We start from the raw sequence: 27,356 nt of genomic DNA on the forward strand, positions 1-27,356 counted from the left end.
CTATTCTACTCCGGCTGTCCCTTTACCTCAAGGTCCTCAGGCACTACTGACTCACATTTTCATTTCCTCCAAGAGCGGTCTCTGTCTCTGATGAGGTTTTCCACCTTTCCAGACCCCGTGGGAAAATACATCGCCTTCCAGCTTTTCTAAGACCCAGCGTCCCCAAAAAGATGTCGGCTTCCTATGCTTCTCTTTGGCTCTTTTCTCCCATTTATTTAGATCCCCAAGATAAAGACAAATGATAGGTCTTAGTATCTACAAAAGTCCACTTCAGATTCATCTATAGTTTACAATATGACAAAGATTACTAGCCAGCTCAGAGGCCAAAGAAAAAGTTAGAAAACATCAAAGGAAGAACAGATGAGGAAATAAACAGAATTGCACTCGTTGGAAGTGAAGAATAGTAGAGAACGCAGGTAGATGAAGGGTAGCTGCTTTGAGGAGCAATTCTGTATTGCAGAGCAAGGGCTGAGAGGTAGATCAGAGGGTTATCCATTAAGTGGCAATCAACTCTGCACACAATACCTTGCACCGAAGATGACTAAACATGCCTTACCATTCCTCCCGAAATGTTCTGAAATGGGGAGTGGAGGCTGGAATCCTGGACACAAAACCAGTGGAGATGCAGAGTTTAAACTTCCAGCTCCATGGGTCATGGGGCTCCCATGATCAAGTCACAGAAGTGGCGGGGGGGAACCAGTACACGAGAATGTTCTTTTAAGTCACAGGGTAACAAGAGCTCCCTAGAATTCTGCTGACACCCTCTGGACCTCCCTTCCATCTGGTGGTCTGATACTCTACTGCTTTCTCTCCTCGACCTTGGAGAAAGACGAGTCCTTCCCTCCTTCTTAAGGCCACACCTCAGTCTGAGCTCTCATTCCCCCCGGCCTCTCTGCCACTCTGTCTATATCTTTATTCTTTCCATCATACCCGCTCCTCTGTATCTTCTAAAAACAAGGTCAACATAGCCCATTTTGGAGGGCGAAGAAACAAGAAATCCCTCTCCTGACCCTGTGTTATACTCTAGATTTCGTGAACTCAAACCTTCTCTCTCTCCCTCCATTTCTTCACTCAAGGGTCTGGAATCCATTAGAACTCAGTCACAGGAGTCTCTACAACATGACAATCATCCTCACCACGCTACTGAATCTGCTCCGGGGCCAGCAGGGACCCCTAAACTGCCAAAACCAATGGACACCCTCTAGTTCCTGTCCTATTCCATCTCGTGTGCCGCTGAATAATTCCTCCCCCCAATTTTAGTGTTTAAAGTCATATTTCCTGTGATTTGGGGGAACCACCCTTTTCTAGTCCTTTTCTTATCTCTGCTTTTCCTTCTCAGTCTCCATTACTGGCCCTTCTCCTTCCTCCAGTCCCTTAAATATTGGATGTTCCCAAGATCACTTTTCTTTTCTCATCAAGACTCTCTTACTAAGCACTCGCTCCCATGCCTATACTTCTACTAGACCTGGATAACTTGAAATGGACCAGCAAGACAGAAATCATTACCTTCTCTTCAAACCTACTTAGCATTGCCCAGACGACAGTGCCGCCATCCACAAGGCGCCTCAGCTTTCTAACTCAGCGTCATCCTTGTCTTCTCTCTTGTCTTTTGTATTTAATTATTGAGTCATATAGATCCTACGTCCTACGTATCTCTGAAACTGTTTCTCTGTTCTGCTCAACCATCTTATTATCTTCCACTAGGATCACTCTCACAATTACCTCCTAACTTGTTTCCCTGTCCTTTTCTCGCTTTATTTTTAATCAGCTCTCAAAAAGTATATTTCTAAATATAAATGGGATGTCATCCTAGTGATAAAATGAACAGTTTCGTATAATACTGTCCTTTTCAACCTGGGTTCCCCAATGCCCTAGAGCAGCCATTGTATGTAACAAATTAACATCTCTGGTGTGCATCTGGAATAGATAGTTATAGACCACCACTGGGAGAACTGAGGAAGGAGTCACTTAAATCATGTTCTATGTTCTGTGGTTCAGATGAGCTACCCCGGTTGAGAAAGACTAACACAGGCCTCCAGCCGCCCAACTTCCGTCATGTCCTGCTACTTCTTCACACACACTGCCTGCCTCCAAACAGGACCTCCAGGCTCTTGCACACCCATGTGCTTTTGCACGTGCTGTTCCCTGGCCTGGCATTCACTTGTCCACTCAAGGGCTCCCATGCAGCCTGGGTGCTCACACAATGCTTTCTTTGTGAACTTCTTTGGACTTCACCAAACACAGTCCTTTCCATGGCACTCTGGACCCACTTTTCGGGCTCATCTCACAATATCATGCAGGATAATTTGCATATCTGCATGCTTTACTAGGATGTGAGCTCTGCTTCACCAGCAAAATCCCTGAAACACAGTGGATATGCAATAAAACTCTCTGGAGAGAACCATAATAAATGTTCCTTTTCTCCTTATCCCAAAAAACCTGCAGTAGTAACTCCAATTCTTGGAGCTCTATCCATTAATTAAGAAAATCAGAAACTGATATCACATTGACAGTAGTCACAAGAAACGCTCGAGCCACTATATAATGACTCCCCTTTCTCAAAGGAAGAGATGGGGAAAACCACGATGACTATTGTTACAATGAGTTGCAACAAGATCTGTGCCTCCTTCCCAGAAGACAACCAACACGTGACTAAAAGAAAGGGAGGAGGACGAGAAATATCCACATAGACCTTGTTAAAATTCTCTTTAAAGATCATACATGTTTGCTGCTCTAATTTCTTGTTAGAAAAAGGAGCCAAGCTTGTCCCTCAGTGTGTAAACAAGGGAAAAATTATGACTGGGTGCCACGGATCCAACATTTATGCATCAGAGAAAGATCGAATAAGGGTCAGAACACAGCCCACATGGACACAGTTGCCTGTTTGTGCCCTCAGAACATGACTGTTGAAACCCCTCTGCACCTTCCCCAAGCACGGTGGGTGCACCAGCTTGGGGGTTCAGGCCTCCTTCCCCACAGGGAGACATCTCATTTCTGGCAGAGGGCAGAAGGAGAAGCCACGCCTACTGCGGTGCTTGGCACAGACTAAGAGTAGAGAACCGAGGAAACCACAAAATGATTTTCCCTATCCAAAAACATTCATCTCGTTGTGTTTAAAAAGAATTAAACACAGTGAGATTCAACACCAAGAGGGACCATCCCTAACTTTAGTGAATTAAAGATGATCACACACTGCTTAACTTCTTATTCAACCATTCTCAGGGGCAGAACAAGGCTTGGAAGCACTGCAATCTCTGACTCTTTCCTTTTCCTGATCACCACACTAAGTGTGGCGAAATGTCTTTTATTCTGTCCATTCCTTCCAATTTCCTTGTAAACAATGCCTACCAGCCCTTCAGAACCTGGTCTTCTGAAACAATCTTATCAAGTAGATTCCCCTCCCTCCAACCCTCTCTACATTCGACAAGACTGAGGTTCTCAAAAACATCTCTTTGAGCTGATTGTTCTCTTGCTCTAAACAATTTCAATGGCCTACTACCCACAAATAAAATCCAGTCATTTTTATTTCACACTCAGGGCCCCACCCAATGAATTCCTGCATCTGTACTCTCATATCTCTTTTTTTCTAGACGATTTTTTGTCTTTAACATCTAACTCCATTTGCTTATGTTTATTTTGACTGTCTTACCCACCTCAAATATAAACTCCACATGGGAAGCACTGTCATCTGCTTGGTTCACTGAAGTACCCCCAAGCATCCAGAACGGGACCTGGCGGACAGCGGACCTATTCACCAATACTTATTGTCAACCTGGAATGCACTCTGCCTTTATCTCAATTGCCTAAGTCTAGTCTTCCTTCATCTCCTATAGTCAGCTCTGATTTTTTCTTATGATTCTAATCTGGGTTCTTCCTATACCAGGCCTGCAAAACAGACAAAATTAGATGAAGTCTCTCAGGTGTAAGGTGGCTCCTTAGTTACGTGTTATTTTTATTACTTTGAGTATTTTTCTGGTCATATTTACATAACTCATAATAAAATTCACCATTTTCTTTTTTAAGAGCTACTAGCTCCAGGATTTCCCTTGTGGTCCAGTGGTTAAGACTCCGTGCTTCCAATGGAGGGGGTGTGGGTTCGATCCCTGGTTGGGGAACTAAAATCTCACATGCCACGTGGCACGGCCAAAAAAAAAAAAAAAAGAGCTACTGGCCACAGAGGGATTTAATTAACAATGACAGGGCATCGACTGTAATAAATTTATCAGAATTTAAATTTGGGGATGAGTGGAATGGAGGTTTTGAGCAGAGCAGTGCCATAACTGGAATGACACTGAAAAGGATCACTTGAGCTGCAGAATTAGGCAGCTACTGCAGTAATCCTGGTAAGAGGTGATGGCGGCTGAGACTGGCAGAGGAGGTGGTGAAAGGTGGTTGGATAAATACAAGCTTGCAGATAGGCAGAGGCAACAGGTTTTCCTGACCGACAGAATACAGGGGAGGAGAGAAAGAAAGGAGTCGAGAATGACCTCAATGACTTAACCAACAGAATGGATGAAGCTGCTATCAACTGAGATTCAGATGGCTGATATGAGATGAAACGGGTTTGAGGGGAAAATAAACAGGTCAGTCTTGGATGTGCCGAGTGTAAGAGTCTAGATGTTTGCAAACTCATTAATTTTGCCTCCATGGTTAGCCAGCTTAAAAGCTTAGGTTTCTCTGGTCTCTAATCTTTCCTCCTTACCCTTCAAACACACTCCCGTAGCTTCTGAGGCAGAATTTCCTTTGAAATCTAGCCTCTCCATTTTATCCCCTTCGCAACTTCCTTGCTCAGACCCTCATTCGCACTTGACTCACTCCAGTATTTCCATCTGGTCTCCATTCTTCCTAATGTAGCCATCTTCTCCATAACCAGATGTATATTCCTAGAAATTAAATCTCATAATGGAACTCTCCTGTTTAAAACTGCATTGGCTTTTCACTGCTTTATAAAATAAGACTTAGGGCTGGCCCCTCTGATTCTTCACTACACCTTACTTCTTTTTCCTTTTCACTGCACACTGAATATTTTGTGCCTAGTCACACTCCTTTGTTCTTTGCAAACTCCTATTTGTCTCCCATGCAGGCAAATATATCACCACTTCAGAAAAGCCTTTCCTGACTCTCTTCCGGCAAAACTGGCCATCCCTCCTCGGTGCTCTCACAGTACATTGGTTATTCCTTCACTATAGCACTTATAATGGTATATTATTATTGGTCTGTTTACATGTTTATCCTATGAGGATCTCAATAGAGGCTGCTGTGTCTTATCTGTTTTTTTCATAGCATCTCACTAAGCAGTAGGCTCACGGAAAAGTCGCTGCTCAACTGAGCCTCCCCAATGAAACTAAGTGCTGCTCAGAGGTAGCAAAGGTACTTCTTATTCAAGATCTTTCACCTTCAGATGAGCCAGCCATCAAGGTTCAGAGTAGGCCTTAGGACATCCTCCCCCATCCCACCTGCAACATTAGGGACAAAGACATTTAGGACCACCCAGAGAGAGGGAAGCGGGTGGGAGGCCAAGACAGCTTGATGACAGAGCAGCCTTCATGGTAACTGAACTATCAGCCATCCTTTGTATTTGAATATACTGAAGTCTTTATAACGTGCCTATGAAACTACAAAGCACAGCTTTCAAACAATCATCCAGTTAAGTCCTCAAAATTCAAAATTCTACTTTGGCTCTCCTGCCAAATTACAAAACCATAAGAGCCAGAAAGCCAACACCTAGCAGAATATTCTATGGTCTTCAGTAAACATTTGTTGAACATAGCAGTGATAAATGAATCTTAATACATTTTGCTCATACAAAGAATGGTTTTAAAAAAATGGTAGATTATAAGAAAAAGTATACACAAAACAAGCACTAAAAAATGGAAACTTTCAAATAACTTTGGGATAAATATTTTTAAAATCTGGTAAATATTAACCCAATTTCAGTATGATGGTACTCTCTTTACTCTGTCATCTAAGTACTCTCTTGTCATCTAAAGATCAAGAAAGAGGACCAGGGACTTCCCTGGTGGTCCACTGGTTAAGACCCTGTGCTTCCACTGCAGGGGCATGGCACGGGTTCGATCCCGGGTCAGGGAACTAAGATCCCACATGTCACTCAGTGTGGCGCCTCCCCAACACCAAAAAAAAAAAAAGACAGAAAGAAAAGAAAGAGGACCAAAAAGAATGAGGCCTCAAATGGGGGGGAGGTACAAGAGGGAGGGGATATGGGGATGTACGTATACATACAGCTGATTCACTTTGCTATACAGCAGAAACTAACACAACACTGTAAAGCAATTATACTCCAATAAAGATGTTAAAAAATTTTTTTGACATCAATCCTCAAAAAAGTATGGCTATAAATATCACATCTTTAATTTTCTATTAAACTATGTCAAATATTTATTGTCAAACCTCCCACTTCTTCGTGTCAGTTGCCTCACCTTTCTTTCTTTTCTATCTTACACATTCTGTCATTTAACTATCTTTTCTTCAGAGCATAAAATTTTATCTTAAGTGGTTTACAAGCATTACCTTCATTTTTTCCTTTTACTTCCTTTCCATTTCTCATCATTTCATTTCATTTTATAGGTTAAAAAACTTTTATTAATCTTAAAAGCTTCTTTCTACTCCACCCTATTTGTGAACAATTAAAGTTTTCTTTGCATTCATGATGAGCATAAAAAAATACTCTCAGATAAATTTTCTTGAACATAAGGATAAAAGGGAACATCATACATTGAAGGTTTTCCTAATGATTATGGACAGAGAACAATAACTTAACTTGAGTATTTAAATGTTTTCCAGGAAATACTTCCTAATACTACTCTGGTGAACAAATCTCTCTGTGAGGAATAAATCATACTGTGATGAAGACAAACGGAACACATTTCTGAAGTACCTCTCTTTTAGCACAGTTTTTGATGAGAACTGTGGTCTCGTTACCTTTCTTTTGCTGTATAACTCAAAAGAGACTAGAACATATTTTAAGATCTCAAAGTTAGTTAGGAAGCACTTGTTGAAAGAAGGTTTGTAGGTCTAGGAAAACACAGTTCAGCTCAGTTACACATTAGTAATAAAATACTCAATTCTCTGTTAAAGCAATAGATACACTGAACAAGTTGTTTCATTTGGTTGGTTATATCCAAACTGACTGACATACCTGAAAGGAAAGAGAAGGCTGACAGTATAAAACCTCATGTGTTTCCATAGGAATAAGTCTGGAAACAGAAACTGAATCTTGAGCTGAAAACAGATAAGTCTTACGACTTTGACAATTTCTGCTTTTCCATCTCATTCCCTAATACCCTTCAATTTTATCTCTTCTGCCATGCACTGTAAGAAAGATGAGATGGGCAGTATTAGTTTGGTTCCTATATTAACTAACAGTCCAAAAATAATTATTAGATTAGAATTGTAAAGGCATTAATTTTTCTAAGAACTATCACATAATATAAAGAAAATCATTTAAACTACCATATAACACAGTTTTATATAAAATAACCAAGATTTGATATACATAGTGAGTCGCACTATGGTACAGACATTGCTAATATTCCATTTCCTATCCTTTTCAACTCCAATGTTCTACTACTGATAATTAATTCCTGGGTTTTTTAAATTAAAATTTTAATTCAAAAAATGGTACTCCTGAGTCAAGACAAATGCTTCCCCTTTTCACACCCTTAACAGAGGCTGGCCAAGTTTAGACATTTTTAGAAATATATAACAAAAAACACACAAAAAAATGTTTAAAATAGCTCATTATTATGACCTAACTAAGATTCTGACAAGCTCTACATACCATAACCTCCCTAAAGTTATATTGCACCTGATCAATTAGTTTATTAAATGTTGTGAATTCCTAACCACAACTACACAGCTTACTGTTAGCTATAAGGACTAAATTCTCATACGTAAAATTTTAAATGATTCAATTATCCTGCTAATATTTTTTCAAAATGTCTTCAATACAAACAATGAACATCAGTATTCTTAACATTATTTATTGACTACATCTTGTTATATGGTTCTACTACGTCTTGTTTACCTTTCTATTAGTACTAAAAATTGTCAAATCCTTCAAATATAATATTATTAGTACATACAATATAAATTGAGATTCACCATGAAACTGACCTCACTTTTAAATCAGTTTTGCTATCAGTTCAAAAATTTTTTCTAAATATTTTAAAAATCTTTCCTCAATTCATTAATGTTCAATGCAAAACAGTATATTTAGTGTCTCTCCATTTCTATTCATGTGTTCAAATATAAACCAAAAATAGTTCAAAATGCTAACCATGAAGAATCTAGACCCAACAATAAAGTCACTCCACATTTTTCAGTCTTCCCACTGCCTACATGTCTTATTAAACATTTCAGTAAGCAACGACCATTATCTTTCTTAAAGCAATAACCCTCTTTTACTAAAAGACTATATTTGAAAAGCTTAATATCTAAAACTGCGAAGTTTAAACCTATAGCATCAAGTCAATCTATTTCAGATGATTTTAATCAAACATAAGCTACACCTGTATTTTGATAATTAGTACTAACATCTGTCAACAGAATAAAAACAAGCTCATGAAACACACACAGTGAGGGTTTAATTGCCCAATTCTCTTTTCTTATCTTCTAGGAGTAAATTATCATGTCTCAAGCAGATGCCAAAGATATGTGGAGAGCAGCTGAGGCTGGGCTCTTTTTGTACATTCATTGCTGCACATCGTATGTGAAAGATTCCTAGGACGCTAACTGTTGGGGCCCACAAGGCTTACTCCTCTAATAACAATAATTTGTAGAGTCACTTAGGTTTGAATTTTATTGCTGTTATTGATGTTTTTAACAAATCTATTCATTTAAATATTACCATAACCCCATGATGCCTTGGAAAAGAGGAGATTGAGGCCCAAAGAAATGAAATTCATCTGGCCAAGATCACAGCCAGAGAGCAACAGAGCCTGGCATTACCCTAGGTCATCTTCACAAATCATTACTCCTCCTGTACCTCCCAGCACTGCCCAAAGTCCTTAATTAACAAGTATTTCCAATAAAGGCTTCAGTAGCAAAGCATCAAAAGACGTAACTGATGAGAGGTGAGACTGGGCTAAGGGCAGTCATTTGAAACCACCCCTCCACTTTTTTCCCCATTACGCAGAAGAGGACCTTCACAGGGCTTTTGCCCATCAAGCTAATTAGCTAATAAACTGCCTTCAGAGCTCACCCTGGTCTTTCCTCCCTACAACAATCGTATGGTATCTTAATTGGTTTTGTTTTGTTTGGATTATTGAGACTTGTGATAACTAGAGACACAGGCAAGAGGCAAAAAACACGATACAAAGGGGAAAAAAATCCTTAAGTCTTGCAGTTAGAACCCCTAGCTCTTTACTTCATTAGCCGGGGGACTTTAGGTGAGTTTCCCAACCTCCCTAGGATAGGAGTATTAACTTCACGGAGGTTTGGGAGGGAAACAGCAATTGGTCCTGTACACGTGCCAGGCACAACGCTCACCCCCTTCAGCCCTAGGGGCCTCCTTTAGTTTTCTTCACTTAAATCTTACAGGAAAAGACAGACTGCTAATACATTATACATCAAACAAGTGAATCAAGAATCAACTTACATTAAAAAAGAAACCATATCCATGTAGGTACCTAAGCAGCAGCTCAAAGACAATTCTTCCGTACTAAAATTCTAATATGCCTTGCATAACTTATATTTTAAGGCAACTGGTTAATATCAGACTTGATGCCTACCTAGAGAAAGTTTAGATTTTATGCAAAAATTCAAAACATCCTTTCCCTCTCTCACAAAAGCTATAACTGTCTCTGTTACACAAAATATAAAATCAAGAACAATAGCTTTTTGTTGTTAAAAGGAGCCAGGAAGAACTTATCCCCATGGCCTAACCACACAAATCACTCTATTACTAGCTTTAAAAGACAAGCTCACTGGCAGATGAATCCCGGGCTAGGAACCAGCCAAACTGAATGTCAATTCTGGGCATCTAGATAAATCCAGAGAGCAGTATGCCTCAGTATCTAACATAGATAAATTACCTAGACAAGTAATAGCAAATCTGTTTCATCTTAAATGTCAACTATGATTGACAGGAGAAATCCAATACATTGTATATGTATGGCATTTTGGGGCTGAATCAATGCTTTGAAGAGTGCCAGCATCAATCTGCAATGTCTGCCAAGGACGGAGGAATATGCCGTGAGTCTACTGACCAGCCATTGGTCATCCATTTCCAGAATTATCTGGCCTCACTGAAAAAAAAAATTAACAGCAACTAGCTTATTGCTAGATATGAATGACATTACTATAGCAGTCAAATCGCTGGAGATCTCAGTGGCATAAAATAAGTGTTTTTAAGATATAGGTGACAAGCCATAATCTAATTTCTTCTTCCATAGGCACGGTGGAGTCAACAATTATGTGTTCACATCTCATTTCCTTCTACTCCTGGACTCATAGCTAGACTTCATTTCCTACCTTCTCCTACATTTTGGTGAGGTCACTGAATTCTTGTCAAAGGAAAATACACAGAAATGATGCCTAGGCCTGGCCCTCAATCTTCCCCTGCAATACTCCCCTTTCTGTCTTCCTTCTTCCACCACACAGAGGCATAGAATCCAGTGGAGGACTCTGAAACCCTAGGTGATGAAATCACCTAGGTGGAATGAACTAATCTGTGATGCAAGCAAGAAATAAAACTTGTATCAAGCCACTAGCTCTTGGGGTTCCCAACTAAGTAGTTCTGGTTTGACCAGTAATCATTAGTATCATGCCACATACTCTCACAGGTCAACAAGGACCTGAGCAAAGCAAATCAAAGTTCTTCCCTAAGGAGATGAGCTTGGTGCTTTGTGACAACCTAGAGGGGTGGGATAGGGAGGGTGGGAGGGAGACACAAAAGGGAGGGGATATGGGGTTATATGTATACATATAGCTGATTCACTTTGGTATACAGCAGAAACTAACACAACATTGTAAAGCAATTATACTCCAATGAAGATGTTAAAAAAAGTTCTTCCCTAAGATTTTCTAAAACTTTAGCTCTAGGAAGAGAGTCCCTTTCTTTTGGTGAAGCTTTTTGCCAAAATAAGTTTGATCTATATTCTTGTGACTCACATTCAAAACAGTCAGGATGAATATGGGTATGAAGCAGAAAGTAAAAAGCTTTCCATCCACAGACAACGTTTTGGCAGATATTCTACCAAACTAAGTACTATGGGCATATACATACGTTCTAAAAAAATGAAAACTGAATCATATCTCATAAACTGTCCTTCCATGTCAAATATACTTTAACAAACTCACTTATCAAGGTTGCCCAGTATCTTATTGTTGGCACACATCATCCTTTTTTAATCAAGTATTTAGGTGTATTATTTTGTATTCCTGTATGCATTGCTGCAACAAATACCCTTAAATGCATATTTTTCTCTATTTTTCCAATTATTTATCTGAGACCAATTTATAACAGTCAAATTGCTGTTTTCAAGAGTTTTGACTAGTACTGCCAATCTGCCCTCCCAAAAGTTTGTACCAATTTATACTCCCACCAACTGAGTGCCCAATTCATACTCTTCTTTTTCCACCTGAGAAAGTAATGCTGAACTCAACTGAAGAAGCATTTCTTGCTGAATTCACAGCATAACCACATGAAATGATTAGTACAATCCACAAGAAGGACCAAAGTCAAATCTCCATTCTACTGATATATATACACACACATACAGAACAGACCCTTGACATAGTAATGTTAGTGCAGCACACTGTTCTTCAAAAAATGCAATAAATTTTTTATAACTAAAAATTAAGTGACTCCTTTGGAACCATGGTGAGAACTCTTGTGGGAAAAAATGAACAACTAGAGAACCACAAAGCAAAAAGGAGATTCAAGTGTGAAAAACATTTGGTGCAGGCGCTTCCCTGGTGGCGCAGTGGTTGAGAGTCCGCCTGCCGATGCAGGGGACACGGGTTCGTGCCCCGGTCCGGGAAGATCCCACATGCCGCGGAGCGGCTGGGCCCGTGAGCCATGGCCGCTGAGCGTGCGTGTCCGGAGCCTGTGCTCCGCAACGGGAGAGGCCACAGCAGTGAGAGGCCCGTGCACCGCAAAAAAAAAAAAAAAATTTGGTGCAGCCTGTCCATTAGCAAGGCTCAAATCAGTCTTCCATGGAAACTGCCATGAGTACACTCATGCTCATTCAAGGGGAGCCAAAACCAGAATCTTAAATGTTAAAATATTTAATGAAGAGACCAGAAAAACATGAACACGCTCCAACTCTGTTGTGATGGGGAGACAAAAATAACAAAACTTCATTAAGCCACCGTCTAACTCAAGTGTTTAGCTAGATGATGGTTTGTAAGCTGTACAATTTGATGTTAATCAAGTTGTTAGTGAGATTATAGAAAGTTTTAAAAAATTCTATTAAGGAAGAACCAATAGGATATTTTCTTATATCTTTTTAATATTTACCTTGAGGAAAAAATTACAAAGGATAGCGATATGAAAGCAACTGGCTTTGGAAAGAATAGGAGAAAGGTAACATTCTTCACTTGGATATTTTCTTAACCTAAATTTTAGTAACTGTTGTGTTTTTCTTTGGTGTTAACAGACTAACAGACCAACCCAGTGAAGTATGGCATGAACATACTTAGATATACTTAACATGTATGGTGTTTTGGGGGGGATTATTTTCGGTATTTTGTTTTGTAGTTTTACTAGTTAGGAAGCCTGATTTGCAAAATTCTATTATTTCAGTGGTGATAGTTAAGGAATGTTACAAATTATGTCACCACAATAAGACCAAACCAAATGGCCTTAAAGTTTGTTTTAATACATAGTTTTAGAAGACTTTCAACTAAATTACACATCTGTAATCTTCAAAGTCTTCACTGTCACCAACGGCATAGAGAGCATTCTCTGGTGCCAGCACCAGGACCCAAGAACCAAGCAAAAGACAAGGAGAGGAGAAAGGTAAGAAAGGTTCATGCTGGCAGGATGAGGCCTGCAACACTTACCAGGGACAGCTGCACAGTTGTCCCTGTGTCAGAAGTGCCCAGGGTTACGTGTACATTTATGGTGAATTTGAATTCAACACTATTACAGTGTGCATGCATGTGTCTGTATACTTAATATTTATATATATTTTACATTTCCCACACGACCCCACATGGAGAGTGTTATCTGCCATAGGCACAGCCATCAGAACTAGGTGAACAAAGCAATGGCCCATTAGTACACCTGCTGCAGGCAGATAGCTAAGAAGTATCCAGTATGTTTTTTTATTTTTTGGCTGTGCTGCATGACATGTGGCATCTTAGTTCCCTGACCAGGGATCGAACCCATGCCCCCTGCAGTGGAAGTGCAGAGTCCTAACCACTGGACCGCCAGGGACGTCCCAAGAAATATTCAGTATTAACACATATAGAATGTGTGATTTTTGCCACTTTGGGACTCAGCTGAGTCTATAAAAATGAAATCGTTGGACAACTTCTAATATCCTCTGTTGCCTAGAAGGCCCTACAGATCTGCCACTGCCCACAACTCAGGTTTCCTCTCACAGCATTCTTAGCCTTCTTAACCTCAGTCTTCCAGCAGACCTTAACTTCTTTCAGTTCCTAAAACGTGCCTCGCTTGCTCTAAGCCTCTTCCAAGATAACAGTGTGCGGCAGCCCTTGTCCACCCCTCACTCAGGTAAGTCACGATCACTCTACAAGGCTGAGCTTAAATATCAGTTCCTCTTCAATGCATTCACATGGATGTCTTCACCTCCCCCTGTTAAAACTTTTAGAACCACCTGTAATTAGTGTTTGCATCTTCTGTCAACACTAGTGAGTTGCACGCTCTCTGATGCCAAGAGCTGGATGTATCTTGTTCACCATAGTACCCCTGCCTCCTGGAATAATTCCTGGCATTTAGTAAACACCCAAATATTTGTTAAATGAACAAATGATGGGATTGTGCTTAATAAGCTACTAAAAGCCTCAATACTAAAAGTAATTTATAATTTCTCCAAACAGATCATTAAAAGCTAAATTAAATATGTTGATATTCACTGTTCTTTTTACAAAGGCAAGAGAATCCAAAGCTTTAGGTTAAGCTTGTCTCCTTTCCTCACTGTTTTTCTAAAACCCTCAAGTTGTTAATGGTAATATCATATCACTATACACCTGGTGAATGATATCATTTCAGTGAAAATTAACAACATGTAGCTACTTTTGAAATAATGCTTTTTTTCCATAATACCCTTACCATTCATAATGTAGGCAGTTACAAATTATAAAAGGGCTATTGAAGAACAATGCTACCCAACTGTATCCAGCTCAAAAAAACCCAAAGCAAATGCATCTGCACACACAAGACGCTGGTGAAGAATTTTCTCTGATATTAATACCCAATCATCTCCTATCTAATCATTAGTGATATGCACCAAGAGAAGTACATATACTTTAAATCCAAAAAACTTTGCATATCAAGGCTATAATTTTCCCCAAATTAAATTTCTGTCATGTCAAAAGAATGCAAGTGTCAAGAGACGGTCAGGAAATGCACATTAACTATGCACATTAAGCAATTTAATGTTTCTTTTGTTTGTTTTCCTTCAATATCATACTTCTACTGTTTTCATGAACTTGAGAGAAAACGGATCCGTTTAAGTCCATGCCCTTCTGAAAGGTTAGTAAGCAAAAGTAAAATCTTTAAATAGTAAAATCTTTAAATAGAATCTTTAAATAGTAAGAAAAAAAAAAGGGCCTAAAATTTAATAAAGGTGTAATAAAAAAACACTCAGCAAATGTTTACCTAAACCTGCTACCATGCTATGTTTGGTGTTAGAGATAAGGCAGCCTCACAAAACTGCAGGTCAGAGGGAGCCACCAAACCCACCACAGCTCCATGAGTGAGATGACAGGGACAGAAGCACTGGGTGCCATCGACCTACTGAAAAGGAATGAGTGAAGCTAGGTTTCAGACATGAGATTTTAAAATATATATTAAAACATAGAAGCAGCGTGTACAAAGGCCCCAAAATAATGCACAGTATAGTGAAGCTGATGAATGTCAGAGCTGCTCTGAGATGTGTGTAAAGGGGGTGTGTAAAAGGAGTGGGAGGACAGAGGATGGGAAAAACAGGCTGGATCCATTTCTAGCATATAGGTGGACTATCAAGGAAAAAAAACACCTGATAATTTAGATAAACATTACAGGCATCTTCTACCCATTTGGCTGTACTCATGAGGAAATAAAAGCAATCCCCAGGGCCAGAAATGAAAGAAGATGCAGAAAACCACATGGTAAACTGATACTTAAGAGAAGGCTGCCCTGAGGCCATGTGTTAGTCTGAGCAGCCAGAGGCTTAGATTTTAACAACCCTGTGGGGAATAGAAGACAAGGCAGTTGGGACTAAGCAAGATGGCTGATTGGAACTAAGACCTCCTTATAGAGTTGGGATCCTCAAAGAGTTACTCCCTTACTAAAATTAGGAGGGAAAAAAACCAACAAAGAACACCTTCAAGCAAAGGAAGACCAGAAGAAAACTATTCACTCAACCTAGGATCTTAGTAGATGTCAGGGGGAAAAAAATCTCTGGGGCATTTTGTAAACATAGCTTTTCACCTTGCCCGAGACTGTGATGCAAATTTATATTACAGACTCACATTCCTCCATCCAAGACCCTTAGAGCGATACATGTTTCAGAATTTAGGATTTCCCAGATTTTACAAAAGTAATGTGGTGCATATACCATATACTAAGTAACCTAGTATAATGTGGACAACACACCATAATATGACAACATTTCTGTAGCTCAATATATGAACCTTCATGGTAGGTAGTACAACAGCTATATCTGATCAAGTTTTGCCACCAGATGATTTACAAAAAGAATTTCATTCTTCTGAGCTTTCTGGATTTTCAAATTATGGATAAGGATTATGGACCTGGTCTTGGGAAGCTCCAAGAGCACAAACCAACTTAAGGTGCTCCCAGGATGGTAGCACTTGTGGGACCTTGCAGAAGCAAACACAAATCCTCTCTAGGTGATCCTAGGCTTTCCAGGATTCCCAAAGATGAAGTCCTAGCCAACGTGATCTCATAGTCCAAAATTATAAAACACACAAATAAATAAACGATGACTGATGGTTAGGCAAAAACAACAGCAGAAACAGAGCTTCATGTAATAGATCTATGACATAAAGAATATAAAATGAGTTGTGTTCAAAATGGTAAAGAAATAAAAGAGGAACTCAAAAATGTGAGCAAGAAGTAATATGTTATCCCCAAACAGGGCAATTTTGGAAAACTCCAAAAATGAAAAATATAAATGAATAAAATTAGAAACTAAGAATGAGTAAAAGCAGACAAGACACAGCTAAAGAAAGAATTAATGAACTGGAAGATATCTGAAAAAGCATGTCAAACAGTAAAGAAAGTGTTAGAAACTATGAAAGGTATATTTATAGACATAAGGGTGTAATGAGAAGGTCCAGCATATACATAATCATGTTTGAAGGAGAGAAGGAAGAGAATGGGTGTAGGTAACAATCAAAGAACTAATGAGAGACATGAATTCTCAAATTCTGGAAACTCATAAAGCTCCAAATAGGGTAAATAAAAAGTACGTCTAAACACACATACAATATAGATAGAGAAGACACAAGATTTTAAAAGCAACCACAAAAACAGAGATTACCTGAAGGCTGGTAGTCTAATAGATGACTTCTTAAGAGCAACAATGGAAGCCAAATATTATCTTTAAAGAGAAAATAACTCAATCTAAAATTGTATAGCCAGATAAACTATCCTTCAGCAATGTGGGTAAAATAAAGATTTTTTTTAAGACAAAAACAGAGTTTACTACTAAACAGCCTCACTGAAAGAGCTTCAGAAAGATATAGTTCAAGGAAATCCTAGGCATGATCAAGGAATGGTGAACAAAGAAGGAAAGGTGGATTCAGCTAAATGAACACTGCCTGTATGAAGTAATAATGTCTGGCTTTGGGGGTTAAAACAATGGTGGACTAAATCCCTGGACAATAATAGCATATAAGTAAAAAGTGGGTGACTGGAATTCAAAATGTCTAAATTTCGTCTCTTGTTGCAGTGACGCAAGTGGGAGCACCGGGACCGCAGGTTTGGAGTGGAACTTCTAAGATAATTTTAAGAAAATGGCAGACAAGCTGGATATGAGAGAAATCGTGACCTTTGATAAGGCCACGCTGAAGAAGATGGAGATGCAGGAGAATAACACCCTGCAAGCCAAGTGAGATTTTCTAAGAACCTGGAGGATTCTCCGCCTCCATCATCTTGGAGACCCTAGTCGTGATGAGGAGGAAGAGCCACCTGCAAGATGGACACGAGCAACAAGCTGCACTGTGAACCCGGGCACTCTGTGCCGATGCCACCGGCCTGTGGGTCTCTGAGGGGATCCTCTAATAGGACTGCCAAATTCTCTGGTTTGCTCTGGGATATTATAGAAACTTGTTTGTATGATTAATGACAATAAAACACACTTCATGGCAAAAAAAAAAAAGTTTCTAAATTTCTTTTCTTTGGTAGGAAAAAAAAAGAGATACTCGTCAACTTGAGACTTTAAGAATGCATACTAAATTCTGAAGGGCAATCACTAGAAGAACTGAAATAGCACAGGGAGATCAGCTCGGTGCTTTGAGACCGCCTGGAGGGGTGGGATAGGGAGGGTGGGAGGGAGGGAGACGCAAGAGGGGAGAGATATGGGAACATATGTATATGTATAACTGATTCACTTTGTTATAAAGCAGAAACTAACACACCATTGTAAAGCAATTATACTCCAATAAAGATGTAAAAAAAAAATCAAAATAAAAAAAGAGAAATAAAATTAAAACAAGTCTTTTAAATATACTGTAATCCAGGTAACGTCCTACCTAGCTGTATTGCTAATAATGATAAATATAATATAGGATATGGTCTCCATGATTAAAGATAACACATTCTTTTCTAAAGCTAGAATTTGATTTATGATAATACATTTATGGCAGTACATTTCTAGAGTGCTACAAAAATCACTTGGAACAAATTCAAAGTAATGAGCACTTTCTGAACATTTCCTATAAATGCAATACAAATATTATTTATTCATAAAACTATAATGTCTAGAATTATAAATTTAAAATGTGATTCAATAAAGGTATTCATGTTAAAATCACTGAATTCAGTCTTGTTATTAAAAATATGGTCTTAGGGGGCTTCCCTGGTGGCGCAGTGGTTGAGAGTCCGCCTGCCGATGCAGGGGACACGGGTTCGTGCCCCGGTCCGGGAGGATCCCACATGCCGCGGAGCAGCTGGGCCCGTGAGCCATGGCCGCTGAGCCTGCGCATCCGGAGCCTGTGCTCCGCAACGGGAGAGGCCACAACAGTGAGAGGCCCGTGTACCGCAAAAAAAACCAAAAACAAAAAACCAAACAAACAAAAAGAAATAGTATATATAGCTTCCAAACTAAAGAAGGGGAAAGTTAGAATTCAAGTAAAACCTGAAGCAATTGAAAGGAGACGAAAAACAAGCACAGTAAGGGCAAATTAGTAAGGATCATGCATCAGTTGTTATAGTGGTGGGGGCAGCAGTAATGGTACTAGTCGTGGCAACAACAGCAACTGTACTAGTAATGGTTAACTACAGTAGTGGTAGTAATAACTGATGTTCATTGCAGGTGTGTGTGCCAAGCTCTGGGCTGGGTCTCTTACATGTATTCTCTCTCTTACTCCTCAACAGATATGAGGTAGGTACTATTACTAATCATTTTGCAGATAAGGCTTATTACTGATCAAAACCAGGCAGAAGACAGCTAAAGAAGGAGAGGTCAGAGAGTTTTAAAAGAATTGATCACTCACTGAATTTGAGAGAGGAGGGAAAACACTCAGGTCAGTGGCCTGGGCAACTGGGTGGGCAATACCTGGCACCTCACAAAGCTTCTAATATTTCACGCATGAATTAAGCCGAAGACACAGAATATCCAAAGTAAGCTAGAGCTGTGCTTGTTTTCTTTGGAATCGTGAGAGTCTGTTTCAAGAAGCATGGCTGTGAAAGAAAAGCAAAGGATGACAGGTTGGTTGCTGGAAGAGATCATAGAGTCCAAGGAGAGCTGTGTGTAGGAGGTTTTGTTTGTTTGTTTTCAACGGAGATACTCGAAAATTTCATAAGAGAGCTAGCGAGAGAGGTTAAAGATACGGACAGAGAGAATAACTGATGCAGAAAGGGGGAGAGTTATAGCTGAAAATACAAGTGCTATAACCCTAGCAGAACAATCAAGTGATCAGGTCGCAAAGCAAAACCACAGAAAGCAAAGATCCAGCCTCTCTCTCCTGGGTAGCCAGGAATGGCACATCACAAAATCTTTGAGAAGACACTAGACCCTTCTTAAAGATGCATAATAGAGAAACCTTATGTACACATGGGAGGGCAGGGACGGGGGACAGCGGGATCCTCACACACTTGGGACAAATGAAGAGAGAGCAGGAAAACAGCTTAGAGAAGGGCTGTGGGCTTCAGGGTACAATTCTCGCTCTGGTTTGTGCTTTCACCCAACTGCTCCAAGGAAGACACCATCATTTTGCACTTATAGGTCACCATGCAATTGACAATGAGTATGCCATTCAACTATTCTCCCCTTTGTGAGGAACAAAAGATAAACTTCCATGTTACATAAACACCTAAGAAAAAACAGATAGTCAACATGTCCCTTACAAGCAAACAATATATTCCTCTGTAAAGAGAAAGGAATTTTACAAAGTGAAATTGAAGGATAAATATTTTTAATGGCAAGAAATATGGCTTTTCAAATTACTTAACTGCACTAAGATTATACTGAAGGTTCTCTCAGGAGTTGCTGGCTCAGGAGTTGAGTCACCTAAAATACAACTCAAGCATCCTCGGCCCTCAGGGAACAGGGTTATATGCCACTCCTGACCTTCTTTACCAAGTTACTGAAACCAAGATAAGCTCCAAAGAACACCCTATCCCAGCATCAATCAATCTGAAGAGAAGAGGTAAGATATTTAAAGGATATTTACTTGTGAAAAACTAAGGCAAAGATCCATGGCAACTAAGTACACAGATTAAATTTCAAATAAGACTTCAGGAGCCATTTGTTAAACGTTAAAACTAATATGGCAATGTACGAAAAATCTAGATTTTTTTTTTTTTTTTGCGGTACGTGGGCCTCTCACTGTCGTGGCCTCTCCTGCTGCGGAGCACAGGCTCCGGACGCGCAGGCTCAGCGGCCATGGCTCACGGGCGCAGCCGCTCCGTGGCATGTGGGATCCTCCCGGACCGGGGCACGAACCCGTGTCCCCTGCATCGGCAGGTGGACTCTCAACCACTGCGCCACCAGGGAAGCCCCGAAAAATCTAGATTTTAATCTAAAATACATCAAGCTAATACTGCAATTAAGATATGAATTTACCTACTACGTCCATAGTTTTACATCTTTTTCCATGTTTACAGTCTTTTAAGTCACTAGAGTAACTTCTAAAAAAATTTATTTGAGTTACCAATTTTATACTGCTTCTAAGAAAGTACCCGCTAACCACATTGATCTCAAACGGGGAAAAAAAAATCTAAGTGACCCAAAGATGTACCTAAGACTCCTTGCCACTCTTCTTTTCCTAATCCTGCTAACCCCTAAACTTCACAAGATCTCTTTTCTCCCCTCCTGGGATGCTGAACATCACCTGAGAATGTCACAGGACCACACAGATTGGACCCCTTCAGATTTAAGGTATAAAGGATACTCAGCTTGAATATTTTTCAGAAGTCTATTTCCCTCATCTCTTCTTGACTACCTAAAAAATAACACACACTGTTCTAAACTATCTCCACATGGGCTGAGGCTTCCGGTGAAATCAAGGAGGAGGAACAGAGTATGCCTCGGTATAGAAAATTAGAGGGTTTCTTTAGACAATAACAAATGGTTAAATGAGAACTGGAGTCAAAGTAAAATATATTTACAGCAAGTTAGTACACTTCTCATATTGAAAGTTACCCTAGTGTTCAGTAAACTTTTATACACTGTTCCAACTTAATTTTACTCAATAAACTAAGCTTACATTTTTGATACTAGCATTACAGAAAGCTCTATAAGTTATCACAAAGATAGATATGGTATCAACTGAATCAGTGTGCAAACAGTACTTCTATAAATTGAAATATATTTTATATACTGTATCCTAAAGAAGCTTATGTAAAGCAAGTAAATTCTTAGGTTTAAATTTTCGTTCTATGTTTACTCACAAAATTTCTTATTAGCAGATATTTTATAAATAAAGTAAAAGCAGTAGGAATTTTGTGGTCATTTGCCAATATTTGTCTCGAATCAAAACATAGTCTTGAATCTCCCATTCCCTTTACCAGATGTTCTTATAAGAAATACAATCTTGGACTTCCCTGGTGGCGCAGTGGTCAGGAATCCGCCTGCCAATGCAGGGGACACGGTTTCAAGCCCTGGTCCGGGAAGATCCCACATGCCATGGAGCAACTAAGCCCGTGCGCCACAACTACTGAGCTTGCGCACCTAGAGCCCGCAAACCACAACTACTGAAGCCCACGTGCCACAACTACTGAAGGCTGGCACGCCTAGAGCCCGTGCTCCACAACAAGAGAAGCCACCGCAATAAGAAGCCCGCGCACCACAACGAAGAGTAGCCCCCACTTGCTGCAACTAGAGAAAGCCCGCAAGCATCAATGAGGACCCAAGGCAGCCACAAATAAGTAAATAAATAAATGTATTTTTTTTAAAAAAGGTATCCAATAAAGATAGTCTGATTTAAAAAAAAAAATACAATCTTATTTTTTCTTAATTTGGGAGGAAAAGAATCATTTATAAAATGCCAATATCTCTCAAATATAAGATTCAGAACTTGAATTACTTGCTTATTATGTAGCGTAAGCTCATTATTAAAAACTCACAAGAGGTTTAGAATGGAAAAAAGTAGTATTACTGATAAGCAATTTGGCTTTTCATAAGGTTTGGTTTGATGTTGATAGTAATGTCTAAGTTTGGAATTTTGACAATCTTAAATAGGGTATTTAAAAAGTATAGCATACACAGAAACTGTTCATAAGAGCAATTAACCAAAATGAATCTTATACAAGGGCTGTAAAACTTCCCAAATTCTCCCTGCAGGTGTTACTCTGGGCCAACTCCATTTTGTTGTTGTTCTCTAACCTTGACACAGCACTTGGGAAAGCACTGGGTGCCCTACTGGATCCTGTTACTTTATTATTTAACTTGGGCTACCCCTTAGGCCATCAACTACAAAACAGAAAAGGAAAAACAATGGAAATGTAAAACAGTTTACATTTTGTAATGTAATGCAGTCAAGAAGGTGGGTGCTTGACAAGTCTGGATGTTTCATGTGCTATCAAATAGGTACACAATGTTAAAGGGAAAGGAAGTGAGGATGTACAGATGGATCCAGAAAAACTAATGTTAAACTAACATTGGTTAGGTGTTTAATTTTCATGTGCAAAGGGCAATCTTATTATAGTATAGAATATAAGTTTTACATAATCCAAAAGTACCTTAAAATACATAATCCTTATTTAAATTATTAAGGTTAATCAATAGCCCTTAAATTTCATCTATAACTGCTGATTATGGTCAAGCTTTTCTGAATACATTTTTTTCCTCCAAGAAACATACTATGAGTGAAAAGAAGGACAAAATATATGAGAATATATGTCTAGAGTTTGCTTATCTCTCTACCTTCTTACTACATGTAATCCTGCCTCCAGATGTTAACAAATCACTTCTTCAAATGTATAAATCATATATCATTAAGCATCATTTTATAAATTACTATAGTTAACAATAATTTTTGTGGCCTATCAACCCAAAGAGAAAAAAGTTATCTGCTAAACCAGTACTTTAAATAATATTAAGTACACATTTTATAAAGATTCTGAACCCATTCAATTAACCCAGTGTCTTTAAAAAAAGAAAATCACAGAGCCATAAACTCTATTCTTACAAACTTCTAATATGAACTCCAAACTACAAAGTTATATACAAATCAAACTAATTAAAACATTTTTGGTTTCATTTGCACAGCAAAGGAAACCATAAACAAGATGAAAAGACAACCCTCAGAATGGGAGAAAATATTTGCAAACGAAGCAACTGACAAAGGATTAATCTCCAAAATATACAAGCAGCTCATGCAGCTCAATATCAAAAAAACAAACAACCCAATCCAAAAATGGGCAGAAGGCCTAAATAGACATTTCTCCAAAGAAGATATACAGATTGCCAACAAACACATGAAAGAATGCTCAACATCATTAATCATTAGAGAAATGCAAATCAAAACTACAATGAGATATCATCTCACACCAGTCAGAATGGCCATCATCAAAAAATCTACAAACAATAACTGCTGCAGAGGGTGTGGAGAAAAGAGAACTCTCTTGCACTCTTGGTGGGAATGTAAATTGATACAGCCACTATGGAGAACAGTATGGAGGTTCCTTTAAAAACTAAAAATAGAACTACCACATGACCCAGCAATCCCACTACTGGACATATACCCTGAGAAAACTATAGTTCAAAAAGAGACATGCACCACAATGTTCACTGCAGCACTGTTTACAATAGCCAGGACATGGAAGCAACCTAAGTGTCCATCGACAGATGAATGGATAAAGAAGATGTGGCACATATATATGATGGAATATTACTCAACCATAAAAATAAACAAAATTGAGTTATTTGTAGTGAGGTGGATGGACCTAGAGTCTGCCATACAGAGTGAAGTAAGTCAGAAAGAGAAAAACAAATACCGTATGCTAACACAGATATATGGAATCTAAAAAAAAAAAATGGTTCTGAGGAACCTAGGGGCAGGACAGGAATAAAGAAGCAGACGTAGAGAATGGACTTGAGGACATGGGGAGGGGGAAGGGTAAGCTGGGACAAAGCGAGAGAGGCATGGACATATATACACTACCACACGTAAGGTAGATAGCTAGTGGGAAGCAGCTGCATAGCACATGGAGATCAGCGTGGTGTTTTGTGACCACCTAGAGGGGTGGGATAGGGATGGTGGGAGGGAGACGCAAGAGGGAAGAGATATGGGGATATATGTATATATAGAGCTGATTCACTTTGTTATACTGCAGAAACAAACACACCATTGTAAAGTAATTATACTCCAATAAAGACGTAAAAAAAAAAGACCTACATACCACCTAAAGAACAGGAAGCTCTTTGTTATGAATATTGAAAATAAACTTACAAGAGAAATTAAAAAAAAAAAAACCTTTTTGGGTTTCAAATCCCCAACTCTACATTTTGCACTCTTTTCCTCCTAAGTAGTATTTAATATTTTCAAAACTAAATAAACTTAAGATTATTTCAGTGCCTATAGTGAAACTTAGTTATATGTTTGCGTGTTTTAATAACTGGTGTAACTCACTTTTAAAACTGGTGTGTTATTGGAACACCTGTGAATAAATTACTAAGGTAGTCTACTGCTATTTAAAGGAACATTATAAAGAATTCTGTGCAAGATCCCCTCTTGCAGTACATATACATACAACACTATTTATATGTTCAGACTTTCCATATCATGTTTTCTTAAAATAGGACATATCAGTAACTTGATACTATCTTTCCAAATTCTACCCTAAGGTTGGCTTTAAGTGAAGATAATTTATTTTATGTCTTATTGGAAAAGTAAAATGTTAAAAAGAAAGACCAACACTCCTCAGTGCTTGGTTTTTGCTCATTTTTTAAATGACAGAATTAACGTTTTTGCACGCATATCATAGAAATTACAGTAAGTGTGTGGGGCTGTGATGCTCAATTTCACACAAAGCCATGCAAACAGGATGGGTATTTTGAAGATTAGACCATTCAGGCTCATTTGGTTCCCTTTTCCCCCGCTCTCGACAGAGAATATTACTAAATAAACCACAGATGGCAGTTAAGTGCAGGGGTTAAAAGGTATGAAAGTTAATTACCTTCCCCAAAACTTTTAAGTGATGATAAATTAATAATGTAAAGCTCAGTGCCCAGCATATAGTAACTGCTCAATAAATGTTTAGCTCTTATGATCGTCCGTGTTCTTAACTCAATACCAGTTCCAACTTCCATGGCTTTCCTTAAATAAGGAATCTTCCCCCTGTGTTCCACATCTTCAGAATCACTTCACTCATTAACATATGCTGGAGATACTGAAAAACCTCCCACCTGGAAAATTTATAAAAGACTTTTCAAGACCTAAAGATTAAGGTGACTATCTAGATATGGAAAAGTCAGTCTTTATCTGAATCACGTTTAATGAAATGCTCAAACCTGTAAGTGTTCTCTGAAATGTATCAATATATCGATCTATCATTTTCAAATCATTGAGCAAATTCATAACCTATAGCTTTTTTATTATGAGGATTTGCTACACCTACACCTACCTTTAAAACATGAATCATCCTTCCAGAGCTGGGGAAACTGATCAAAGATGGCTAAATGATTCAGCACGCTGCAGCAAAACGAGCTGGTCATGAATTTATAATTTCCACTTCTGTTAGGGTCCCTGGCCACCTCTCTCACCCTGTACTGCATGTATAACACACGATACCATAATCAACACATTTTGTTGAAAATTCCCTCAGGAAAAGAGTAATGGTGTTTCCTCCTCAGGCAAGCTTCTAGTAGCAAAATTAGTCAATTTTATGAGACAACAGGTTCACAAGGCTGGAGAACCGTTACAATATCCAGCTGTAAGCTTCATCAAGCTTTGCTTAAACAGGTAACAGGACCAGAGTCAATTCTAACAGTGGTGCCATTTTCTCAGCTGCACAAGGCAGACATTGGGGAAGGCCTCAAGCATAAGAAAACCAGAAAATGGGCAAAGGAAGCCAGATGGGAAATGGGTATGGCTAGACCTGCCTTTGTCTTTCATGCCAGCACTGACCTTTACCAACGAACACCACAGCAGGACAGATCCTAAGCAGGTCCCAAAAGACTGAACAGCAACTACAGAATATATTCTGATGTAGCCTTACTTATAAGGAGCCTCACTACTGAAAGCAAGTGAAAGCCTTTTTCTAAGTGTCCCCATTTGCCCTTCAATAACTAAACATTTACTATGTTAATCAAATGAAATATTTACTTCAGAAATATATAGATTCCAAACTAGATTAAAGCCTTTTCCCATCAAAAAAACCAATACTTTAAAAAAATTATAAGTTGAATGTCTTCATCTAAAATTGCACCATCTCTAAGGCTGGGAAAGCACATCCATTTTGTGTCCACTGCATGGTCATTCTGCCCAGCAGTTCCTGAGAACGGGACAAAGAAGTGTGCCGGGATGGGTAAAATGAAATCTCCATTATCTATGATGTGCAATTTCCTCATTCAAGAGCTTGAATTGATTTCAGTTTGGTGTGGTGACATACAGCACACACTCAAACACCAAATCTCAGCAGCAGCACCAAAAAAGATGACACTTTTAAAACTACCCAAAATGTATTTAGGAAACAACTAGGGTGCTAAATTTGACCTTCCATGAATCCATTTCTGGGGTTACTGTTGTTACGACTGTGTGACCCCTGATTTCCGCTAACGTGGACTGGAAAAGGGGGGGTGGAGAAAGGGGCGAAAAAGAGGTGAAAAGCGCCTAACCCTGAATTTACAATTTCTTGGTATCTTAAATTATTAATCTATCTATCTATCTATAATCTTTTTTTTTTTCCTCCAGCAAAACCTTGGAGGTCAACAGGAGCAAAAAATGGCTCAAAGACAAGGTTTCAGGGCCGACCCAAGGCGACACCTCCACGATGGGAGATTTCGAGCTCAGGGGCAGCCCCGCTGGTAGGTCAGAAGGTTGCAGCATTATCCACCGAGCGCCCAGGCCGCGCTGCCCGTATCCACCGCGCCTCGTCCGTGCGCATGTCCCACTTATATAAAGAGATGCTTACAGTCCAGGTGCTTCTTCTTGGGGCCCATCACTTCATGAGTGGTGGCTTTGCACACCGCTCTGGCTACAGCGGAGCCTGTCACGCTGTACTGAGCGGCGGCGATCCGATCCGTGAGCGTTTGGCCCGACATCTTCTCCGGCCGCGTCTACCGCCTTCTCTTCTGCGGGAAAAAGGGGGAGATGGTCCTGCTTTAAGCCGCAGACCCGACCCTCCGAGCACCCAGGCCTTGCCTCCTCCAGCCGCAGGGCGGCTCTCTTCTCCGTCCTCGCCCTGGTACCACCTTCCCGGAGCCAGCACCGCGCTAAGCCCCGCTCGAACGACGCGGTCTAGGAGATCTTGAGCGAGACTAGCGCGAGTCCGGTGCCAGCATCGTGACAATGTCCCCGACCGACCCCCCCCC

The 27,356-nt window shown here is 39.5% G+C and overlaps 1 protein-coding gene across 4 annotated transcripts in view; it reads right to left on the reverse strand.

The window, feature by feature from the left end:
• The window catches only part of SNAP91 (synaptosome associated protein 91), a 162,944-nt gene that overhangs the window by 134,268 nt on the left and 1,320 nt on the right, over positions 1–27,356 (reverse strand). For all 4 annotated transcript variants that reach the window (XM_007445890.1, XM_007445889.1, XM_007445888.1 and 1 more), the window contains one exon: positions 26,957–27,116. In XM_007445890.1, the coding sequence (XP_007445952.1) occupies positions 26,957–27,086 (130 nt within the window). In that variant the 5' untranslated portion in view covers positions 27,087–27,116. Of the gene's footprint in view, positions 1–26,956; positions 27,117–27,356 lie in introns of those variants that run through there.

Source organism: Lipotes vexillifer, unplaced genomic scaffold, assembly GCF_000442215.2.
Source record: "Lipotes vexillifer unplaced genomic scaffold, Lipotes_vexillifer_v1.1 scaffold413, whole genome shotgun sequence".
In the NCBI taxonomy this organism is placed as follows: Eukaryota; Metazoa; Chordata; class Mammalia; order Artiodactyla; family Lipotidae; genus Lipotes; species Lipotes vexillifer.